Source organism: Papaver somniferum, chromosome 5 (assembly GCF_003573695.1).
Source record: "Papaver somniferum cultivar HN1 chromosome 5, ASM357369v1, whole genome shotgun sequence".
NCBI lineage: Eukaryota > Viridiplantae > Streptophyta > Magnoliopsida > Ranunculales > Papaveraceae > Papaver > Papaver somniferum.
The window spans coordinates 28,207,138-28,217,970 of record NC_039362.1 but is presented as its reverse complement, the minus strand read 5'-3'; the positions used below and the strand labels follow the sequence as shown (position 1 = coordinate 28,217,970).

Here is a 10,833-nt window from a genome sequence, read left to right as displayed (position 1 = left end):
GTGAAAAGAAATGATCTCCCAGAAAATTCCATGACTATGGAGAAGGCAGTATCCATGATGTTGGAACTTAAAGAGTTCTTTGGAAAGATGGATTTGGATGTGAAAGGTTCTAAAAGTGATCTCTTTCATGATAATCCAAAAGTCACTTGTGGTGAGCAAGACATTGTTCACTCAACACAACTTGAATGTGTTTTAAGTGCATCCTCACCAAGGAATGCCCTGTTATGTATACGGTGAGGGGAGCACGAAAATTGGGGCGCACAAATTATGTTTGGTAAGGTTGTAGAATTCAATTGGATTCATCTAAAAGAGGTATGTCTATAAACTTGAACAAGTTTTGTGTTTTCTTAGAGTAACGATTCATGTACCTTGCCTATCGTTCATTTCTACCTAACTTGATCTATGTTTAAGGTTCTTAAACGTTTAGGTCTGAAAATAATAGTTCGGGATGTTTGGACTTCATGGTACACCTACCAGGTATGCATAGCGTCTTTTAAAATCAAAATCCAGGGGTTTAGGTTCTCGGACTTGAAAATTCGTTTGCAAATCCGTATGCATATTTGCATGTTGACGTCGATATTCGGTAAACTTGTTTTGGCCGTAACTTCTTATTCCGAACTCGGATTGACCTCATTCTTTTTTCACTATCTTACTATTTGAATTCTCTTCAAAATGAAGATAAGAAACCTTGAATGTGGATGAGTTAAGATTGGTATTTGTCCTGACTCTTTATTTTGAGTATTTTGCTCTGTTTCATTGCACTAGTTCCACTTCTGAACTTGGGCACTTGGATTATTGGAGTACTACTCTTTTAAGCTAATTTGCAGCTTTTACAAGAATGTTGTTGGTGAATCACAGAGAAGGAAGTTCAAGAATGGAAAGTAGTACGCAGTGCTATGGAATTCTTGAATGTTCACAATCATCCTATGTGAACTATGGTGCATGGTCGTTATTGACTTTCTATGTTCTTTGTTAAGAAAATCTTTTTATACGCCTTTGGTAGCTATTCTTGGTATAAATCCGGATGAAAAAGATTGATTCTATCCTCTAAGGACAAATCATCTTGTATGTGCATTACGAGTTTGTCTTGATGCCTAGGAAACTTCTTATGAGAATTTATTCTTGTTTTTGAGAAGGATTAATAGAGTTTGTAATAGCAATTATTGTAATTATACATATCTATGTCCAACGTTTTCATCTTCATGTTTTTAGATTTATTGGTTTAATTTATAAATCTGTTTGGAAGATGATTTTTGCAGTATTAATCTTTATGGTTTTATATATTGCAAATTGTTTATGGGATATGTGTGTTTACGTCCGTGAACTTTGACTGTCATGTATCTTTTCAAAAGTAAAGTCTTTCGTATGTCGATAAGCATGTATTGATAAAAGAATGAATGGACTTTTGACAAATACAAAAGTTAAGCCTATATTGTCAATTATTGATGGAAGATAGGTTAAAATATTTTGCTTACAAGGATTATGTCTATTGAATGTCATTATGCGATTAGTGATGGAAAATAAAATGAATCGTTGTGTATTCCGCAGTATTTATCTTCTCTGATCCGTATTTTATGTATTACTGTGAGGCTCCGTAAAGTGTCTTATGTTGAGCATTGAACGACAAATTTGATTATTTTTATGATTAGCTATGTTGTTGTTCCGTAAGGTACTTTATGTCGAGCATATTCAACTAAATTAATCATCTTGTTTGGTTATTAGTTGTTGCTCCGTAAGTTTTCTTATGTCGAGCATAACCAATTAAATTGATTACTTTTTTGATTAGTTTGGTTGTGTATTTCGATTAGATTAATTATGGGTTCTCTTGTGATTAATCTAATTATATATTTTTGAGTCTCCATAAGTTCACTTATGTTGAGCATTTTCGACTAAATTAATCATGGGTTCTCTTGTGGTTAATTTAATTGAGGATGGGTCGATCTGTAGGAGGGAAGCTGAGAAATGTGTGAGATCAATGGTGATCGATGATTGCAGGTGTATTGTGTATTCTGAAAATAAGATAAGTTCTGAATGATTGAATTTGCTCTGCTGAGAGTAATTGCTCAGATGTTGAGTTGTTAATCTCGTGTTGTCTGTTTGACGTGAGATTTTCCTGTTTTCAATCATGATTCAGAGACTTATTTATATTGCTAGAATTATAAACACCATGATCCCGTGAAGTGTAACAGTTGATGTAATCAAATAATGGGTAAATGGAAATTGTATTAAAACCAGTTGCCCAACGTTCGGAGACTTGGTTGATTTTCCATCCACTACTTTGTTAACTTCTTCAACTGATTGCACGAGTTTCTCACATTCTCATCATGTGTATGAACACACGTGTCGTAGACCTACAGACCAAAACCCTAGTTAATATCCCACAAGTGACACGATTGATGTCTCGTGATTAGTTAGTCAGTTGCTGACTTCATGACTTCATGGGACGATGAGTCCTTGTATTGTTGAGTCGAACATGATTTGAAAACGTTCTGAGACTCGTGAATTGAACATGTCTGTTGAGACAGAGGTATAATGTATGAATAAACATAGTTAACGTGAGAAAATATTGCTCATTCGATGAATTATTGAATATTGATAGTTGAACCAATACTCCTTGGTTTGAGAAAATATTGCTCATCTGAGCAAATGTTGCTCATTTGATGAATTATTGGTAGCATGACCAAATAAAATATTAATTTGAATACTGGCGACTGAACCAATTATAATTAATAAAATGTTGATCGTGAGATCATCATAAAATTATTAGCATTTGAATCTGGAATTATGAACCTTGGACTCGAAACCCTAATTTGATCAATTGATGGTTTATTGAAAATTAACCACGGAATGATGGAGGGACCGACTACATGGGATCATGGGTCGACCATGTAGCGCCCAGATGCTCAAGTGAGAGAATACCAAGGTCTCTTGAAGACTTGTTGATTTGTTGATGAAAGGATGATTAAATGCTGGTTTAATCATTAAAAATAATGCTCGTCTGAGCCTTGGGTGATAAAACCTAATTAATTATGAAGAGATGAGGGACTGACCAAGGGGTCATGAAACCGGCCCTGGGTGGACATGGGATCGACTGACGATCATTTCATGAAATTCTCAGTTGTTTGGAAAAGTTTGAACCTAATATGAACAAATTAGGTTAAATGATGAAAATACATGGGACCGGCCTCTCGCAAACCAAAGAGCCAACCTTGGTCGGTCAAGGTAGAATTATCGCGTCACCAAAGTGTTCGTGCCTCGGTCCTGAGAATTTTGATGTTTTCTGATGCGCGTTTGAGCAATCATTTGGGAAAATATGAAGAAATCAGGGATTTTTGCTGAAACTGAGGAAACTTCATGAGATGAAGGAAAATAATTATAAAATGAAGGAATCATGAAGTGTGGGACCGGCTATGGCCAAGGCATGGCCGGCCGGCCAATATACCTGGTCCCATAGCATTTTTCCTAATTTTATTATATTTTTCATGATCTTATGAAAATACCATGAAATCAAGGAGTTTGTTGAAACTAAGGAGTTTTTGTTGAAATCAAGGAGTTTCCTTGAAGTGAAGGAGTTTCCATGAGATGAGGGAAACAAATAATAATAAAATAAGGGCGCGTGGGATCGGCTTGGGCATGGTCAGCCGGCTAGGGCCCGGTCCCGTGAGTTTTCCCTAATTTTATGTATTATTTCCATGATTTGAAGGAATTTTCATAATTTGAAGGAAATATCATGAAATCAAGGAATTCCATGGTATCAGGGAAACATAAAAAATAATAATAATAAAAATAAGGGCGTGTGGGGCCGGTTAGGGCCCGGTCCCACGAGTTTTCCTAATTTTATATTATTTTTTCATGATTTAAAGGAAATATCATGAAATCAAGGAGTTTTCATGAGATTAGGGAAATAATAATAAAATAATGAGGAATCATGAGGTGTGGGACCGGCCACAACTAGGGCATAGCCGGCCAGCTAGTAGACACGGTCCCATGACACCTTTCCCAATTTTATATTATTTCCTTGATGCGAAGGAAACACCATGAGACTGAGGAGTTTCCTTAAAACGAAGGATATTTGCTCAAATGAAGAGATCTTCATGAGATCAAGGAAAATAATAAAAATATGATAAAATATAGAATTTGGACGTGGGACTGGTCACGGCATGACTTTCCGTCCGGTGATTCCAGTCTCATGGCGCCCTGACTAATATTTTATCATTTATTATTTTCTTCATAGGTTCATCGTTCTTTCGTATCTTGGAATGCTCGTTCGTGCATTCAGGTGCTCGTTGGTGTATTATTGCTGAGTACACTTGCACCATTTTAGTAGAGGCTTACTCGATAGTTGTTCTGATGCCCGTGTGTTGAATATTTATTACTAACCCATGGAGTTATGCTGAGAAGAACCATAAATTGAAGTAACGAAATATTATGAAAACATTGAATATTTTCCAGGGATTCAGTTAATGAATCTAATGATTTAAGAATGATTAATTGATGGCTCTATACTAGTACGATCGTCTAGAAGCATTAATTATTCAGGAATTGAGTGATATGAGCTTGTTGAAGCGTCATATATCTTTTATATAGTCAGGGAAAACATTGTTACATCCTGAAGACGTTATTGTTCTATACTAGCAGGAAAGATGTCTAGGAACCGTCTAATCTTGCAATTATATATAAAAGTGATCACTGAAATTGCTCAGTATTCATGAGATATGTCGTTGCCTCAGCTGAGAGACTACACATCTATATATACTCTGAGAGACAGTATTCCCAGTCAGAGATTCTCATGGCGTGATCTTTCACGCTTTCGATAAGAGAAATGAGCCTAAATACTCGTCTGATTGCTGAATCAGGAGCATATACAGTTATGGGCGAGTTTACCCCTCATCGAAATCCACCATCTACAAAACCACATCAAATGGAAAAGGTCCGGCAGATGAAGGGATGTAGGCCCCTTAAGATCCTAAATACAATAAGGGCGGAAGATAAGACAAACTTGTCTATTATTTCCACAATCTACGCTGCCAAAGTAACGATCAAGAGAACCGAATGGTATGGTAGGTTAATTATGCAACAATCAGAGTGGTTGGCAGAAGATCACCTATGTTGAACGTGGTTAGTCACACTTCGCATAAACAATCATTCACCGTTGCATGGTGCCTTATGGAAAAAGAAGAAATAGAGGACTATGTTTGTGTGTTGGAACAAGTGAGGTTGATTTACCATGGAGAAGAGACACCGCAGGTTATATTCACGGATAGGGATTTTGCAGTTATGAGTGTCGTACGTCAAGTTTTTCCACTTTCTCAACATTTCCTTTGTACGTGGCACATCCAAATGAATCTTTTTTCTAAGTACAAGAATCATATCCTAAAGATCAAACCTGCGAAGGGTAATCAATGTTCCATGGAGGAAGACGAGCGCCCAAGTAAACTTTCAAAAAAAAAGACAGCGGAAGAGAAAAGGAAAGATAAGGAAAATATGATGAAGATGAGGATCTGTGGAAGTATTTCTGCAAATATTGGGACCATTTGGCTCATTCGAAGACCGAAGTAAAGTACTATGCTAATTTGCAGAAGTTTATTGATGATTGGAGTACGAATCATAAGAAGGTGGTCGACTATTTTCTAGATACATGGTTGAATCCTTGGAAGGAGAAGTTTGTTTATGCATGGACCAATAAGTACAAGCACTTCCAAAATGAGTCCACCAGTATCGCAGAGCAGTCCCACGGACTTTTGAAAAAAAATTCTTGAAGAGAACACTGGTGGGGTAGTTACGGTACACAAAGCTATTCACGAGCACGCCGAGAATGATCTAAGCAAGATAGTAACTCAGATGGTGTATAGTAAAGACCGTTTTATGATGCAATACATAGAAGACAAAGAATTGTTACGGGGGGTTGCACACCAAGTATCATGGTGGGAAATAAAGCATATGATTACTGAACTTAACAAATTTCGAGCGAAAGCTTCCAATGGAAAAGTGATTAAATGTAATTGTACAACCGAGATGTGGCTTGGCCTCCCGTGTAAACATAAGATTGTTGGGTACAAGGTGATCATTCCTCTTGAAGATATTGATCCATTTTGGAAGTAACTTTCATTCAGCACAAATCCCACGGAAGCCGCTGATGAGCAATTTGGATACTTGGAGATCGGCAAGTACATCAATGAGAAATATCGAAAAATGAATTGTGCAGGAAGACAAATATTGGTTTCTAATTTGTGGTCGGCTGCCCGTAAGATCTTGGGAGTAGAAGAAGAGCCAATGAAACAAAAACCACCGGGTAGACCAACAACTAAAAAGTCGTTTAGAGAAACTGCAAATGCGGACAAGAGATACACAAGTGACCCATCACGTCATGAGTATGTCCAGGCGGAATATACGGAGTGTGAGAACTCTTTCCTCCCCAAGGCAAGGGGTCGTCCGAAAAATCAAGATTTTACCCAAAGTGAAATATAAGTGAAACAGAAGGCAGACATGGATGTAGAGCATGTGGTCGGTAACCAGCAAATCCAAACGAGCGGAATGGTGACGATAAGAGGAAAAAAGGGTAATCCGCGTACCTCTAGAGATTCCCAAGGAAGACCACATCGTGTTGCTTACACTTTGTATAAAGAGTATACCGATCAACTTCCTCACGTCATCTTGGATCACCTTATATCCACTGACGATGTTGACGGTGATGGAAATTGTGGTTACCATGTTACAACGGAACAATTAGGGCATTTCGACGAGGCCGACGAACTTAAGCTCACCCAAATCGAATATGCAAGAAAACAAATGGCCGCAAAACTCGTTGAGGACAAGCAACTCTATTTGACAATGCAAATGAAAGGAGATCCAAAAGAGAAGGAATTGAAGTTTAAGGAGTTGGTTTCTAACGTGAAATGGAGGAATGGGTCGAAGAAGGCTGGTTATAAGTTTTGGATGCAAATGTCTTTTGGTGGTCAACTTTTAGCCGACACATTCACTTGTGTAGTAATTGTATTCAGCAAAGGCTTCCCCGAAGGGTCTTGTATGTACGTACCCTCAAGAACTAGGTGGGAGGGGGCGATAAAGAAAAGAAGGATTGTAATGGGCACATGTCAACAATAACCATTACATAGGTTTGAATATTTCCGAAGAATGTCCTCTACCACGGGTGGTCTATGGTCATTGGGGAGAGTACACCAAGGAGTGGACAAACCAGTATGAGTATGGAGTGAACATTTGGAATGATATGGACCCAACCCCGATTTACTTAGACATGGGTGATGAATCGTGAGTGAAGATGTTTATTTTGGGCTTTGCATTGCATTTTTAAGCATACTTTTTGTAAATGGTTGTATCTTGAACACTGATATTTGTATTTTGAAGAATGCTTGATGAATACAATGCGTTTTATCTTGCGACATAAATGTTTTGTTGTTGAGTACGATTTATGTTAGACTTGATTATCGTAGTTTCAACTAAATGGAGTTTAGTAGTTTCTTCTTATTCTGATTAAGGGTCGTTAAATTGACGACTCCACATTCGTCATCGTGTTTATTAACATCGCAACGACCGTTGTTGTGTATTTCAAAAAAATCCGACCATTGGGGTTTCCTTCTATAAAATACAACCCCCTCCTCTTGATAAGATGGCCCAAAACATTCCATTTTCTACCAAAATACTTAAACTTTTGGTGGAAATAGTGGAATGGGAACCGTATGAAGATTTGTGTCTCGTTAAATCTTTTGCTAATATGTTTCGTGAATGTCTGAATAAAATCTATTCCATGTTTTGAAAGAGAGTTAAAGAGTTCTTTAACGGGTGAACCGTAAACCCCAGTAACTGCAAGTGGAGAGACCTGGCTTTTCGATTCAACTACATGAAAAGTTCAATGCGAGAGTATGTTAAGGTTAGGAATATGGTGTATGAACATCATCCACAAGCTCCTCTTAGGGAAAAAGTAAGTAATCCGATAATATTCATCATTAAAAGTTCGCATCGTTTCATTGAATATGGTATACAAACATCATAGTAAAGTTAAGAATTCATTGAATTTCAGCTGGAACGTTTCAATGGGCTATGGAGAATACGTAATGGGGAAAGTAAGTTCATTCACCACAAAGAATATACCACATTGTACCGACGTGCTAGGAGGTTCATCAACGAACATTTGATGTGTCAAATTCTAGAATACCCATGTTAACTCTTATGTAATACGAGATTGATATAATGTTATTTTCTTAATGAAATGAAAGTCCATTCTCGTTTCTGTGCTATATGATCAACCTAAATACTCCATTATAGATAATTTGGTTCATCTCCTGGATGTTTTTGTTACTAAGGGTCGTCATTAGTTTCCATATAAAAAGCAACGACTCCATATACCTAAAAATGGTATTCTCTGGATTTAATACACGTATAGAGTCGTTAATTTGCTATATGATCAACCTAACGACTCCACTATAGAAAATTTGATTCATATCCTGGATGTTTCTGTTACTAACGGTCGTCATTGTTTTCCATATAAAAAGCAACGATTCTACATACCTAAAAAATCTTATTTGCATTGGGATTTTCAATGTGCGTGCAGTAATCAGCGTACCGACGTTGCTTCTCAGGATCCAACACTTCCCCTTTGTCAGCCGAGCAACACAGTGCCTTGAAAAAAAGCTCCATTCGTTCCTTCTATATGCATTCAAATACCAATTCACATTAACTAACTTATATTTTTATGTAGATGAATAACACAATTACAAAAATAAATACTCACCACTAGTTTAAGAATGGTAGTATCATCTCTATTGTCATCTTGAGAAGCAGAGGTGGATACCCGTAGTCTGATCTATCCGTATCACCCTAGCATGGGAGAAGCCTTTGTACCATGCATAGTAATCGGTTGTTGCCTGGTGACCTTCATTCGCATGCACCCAATATGTGATGTCTACTAGGCTAGAGTGTCAATCATTCCAATGCTTGACATCAGTTGCAGGTTCATAAACCACCTTTATGTCTGACAGGTCAGCCTCGCATTTGTCCAACTTGTGCTTGAACGTAGGTACATAGTCGTCATCGGATGAATCTTGAATAAACCCAAGTTGACGCATGATTCTCATCGGATTGTACATTGAAAAACCGTTAGGGTCAAACAAAGGGCCATGGTAATACACGACATCTTCCATTGCGCCAACTCTACCATCCTTGTACGGATTAAAGATTACCTCTTTCGCCATGATGTTGTCAAGTTTTTGGTGCATTTCTATCAACGCATCAGTTTGTTCCTTATCTTGAGAACCGGTGAACATGTATCGGGTTCCTGTTGGACTACCTTTGCTCCATTTTGGATTGAGTTCCACATCTTCATTATCTTTGAACAGTGACTGGAAATGATCGTAAATCCACACCTATAACAACCAAAGTAGAAAATTTTAAAACAATCAAATAAACATAAAAAGATCAAAGGAAAAAAAAACGTACAAAAAGAAGACAACTTTCATCAATCTAAATACCTTGATTAGAGCCAAATTCTCATTAATTTGAGAAGTTCATTCACGAGATGCCTGGGAAAGCTGACCATTCAAATGTGCAACTATGGCAGTCCCCCAAGAGTACTTATTCACATCTTCCAAGAGATCCAAAAGCTGAAAAAGGTTGGCGCTGACCCTGTTACCTTTACTATCGGGAAATACAACCGACGCAAGGACGTACAACAAATACGCAGCCGCCGCATAACGACATTCCATTATCAGAGAGATCTTTATCTTTTTCCTTCTGTTTTGTCCCAGAAAACATCTTCCTAATCTCTACAAGTTTGAAATCTTTCTTCGCGTACTTAGTTCCCGACACGAAAAGCCCATCAGTCGTCTCTTTATCCCAGCCAAACAAATTCTTGGTCCATGCATAAATTTCATCCCAACTAGGCCTTTTCTTGAACTTGTCATTGGTTGATTTACCTTCGACCTACATCCCTAATATCTGTTCTGCATCATCATGAGTCAATGCCATCTCGCCAAAAGGAAGTTGGAATGTGTCCACTTCAGCATAATACCTTTCACAGAAACTTGATACTGCGACCTTGTCATACTCAATCACAGAGTTCATAACGGCATTGTACAAACCGGAGTTTTCAACATAGTCTCTAACTCTTGCACATTCACCTTTGGTGTAAGAAGATTGGTGCCTGAAAATACGTGCAGCATTCTTATGATCCTACAAAACATAAACAAATAAATATTAAAAAATAAATTAGAAAGTTAATTTTTTCTAATCAAATAGCAAGCAAAGTTGGGATTCTTACGATTGTCTCATAGATGGTATGAGCCCACGATCCAGGATATCCAAATAGAACTTTGCAGCCATCTCTAGGTTCTCCTCTTCGAAGAGGAGTTAACATCAAATGAGCAGCGGGAACGTGTCTCCCGTTGGGTGCAATATCTGTTCCATCCTTCTTAACCCTCTTTACCGGCTTCGGCTTTGCATTCTCTTCCTCACGTTCTACATCTTTTTTACCTTCATCCTCCTTATCACCAGCATCATTACCTTCATCCTTTTCATCATCCTTATCACCAGCATCATCCCCTTCATCCTTTTCCTCCTCCTCATCACCACCATCATTACCTTCATCCCCTTCCTCCTCCTCATCACCACCATTACCATCATCAGAATCATCACCACTACCATTAGCTTCATCATCATTATCACTCTCTTCTTCTTCCTCCTCTTCTTCTTCACCTCGTACGGGAGGATCTTCCTGTATCTCCTCTTCTTTACCGCTACTGTTAGCGGAAATAACATGAGAGGATGATTCAGAAGAATCCGACAACTCATTACCTTTGTCACTTGGTTGGGTGATAGAAA

At 37.9% G+C, this 10,833-nt stretch overlaps 1 protein-coding gene across 1 annotated transcript; it reads right to left on the bottom strand.

The window, feature by feature from the left end:
• Positions 1 to 8,936: 8,936 nt before the first annotated feature.
• LOC113278896 (protein MAINTENANCE OF MERISTEMS-like) lies at positions 8,937 to 9,719 on the bottom strand. The gene is made up of 2 exons (XM_026527619.1): positions 9,537 to 9,719; positions 8,937 to 9,380 (listed from the first exon to the last, which is right to left on the bottom strand). The coding sequence occupies exons 1-2, from the start codon at positions 9,717 to 9,719 to the stop codon at positions 8,937 to 8,939; spliced, it is 627 nt and encodes a 208-aa protein (XP_026383404.1).
• Between the last annotated feature and the right edge of the window lie 1,114 nt (positions 9,720 to 10,833).

What these genes read in the sequence shown, in the direction of transcription:
- LOC113278896 (XM_026527619.1), bottom strand. Translation starts at nt 9,719, where the DNA reads ATGGAATGTCGTTATGCGGCGGCTGCGTATTTGTTGTACGTCCTTGCG. An exon ending in TGAATGGTCAGCTTTCCCAG is followed by an intron (nt 9,381 to 9,536) that starts GCATCTCGTGAA and finishes TGGTTGTTATAG; the next exon opens with GTGTGGATTTACGATCATTT.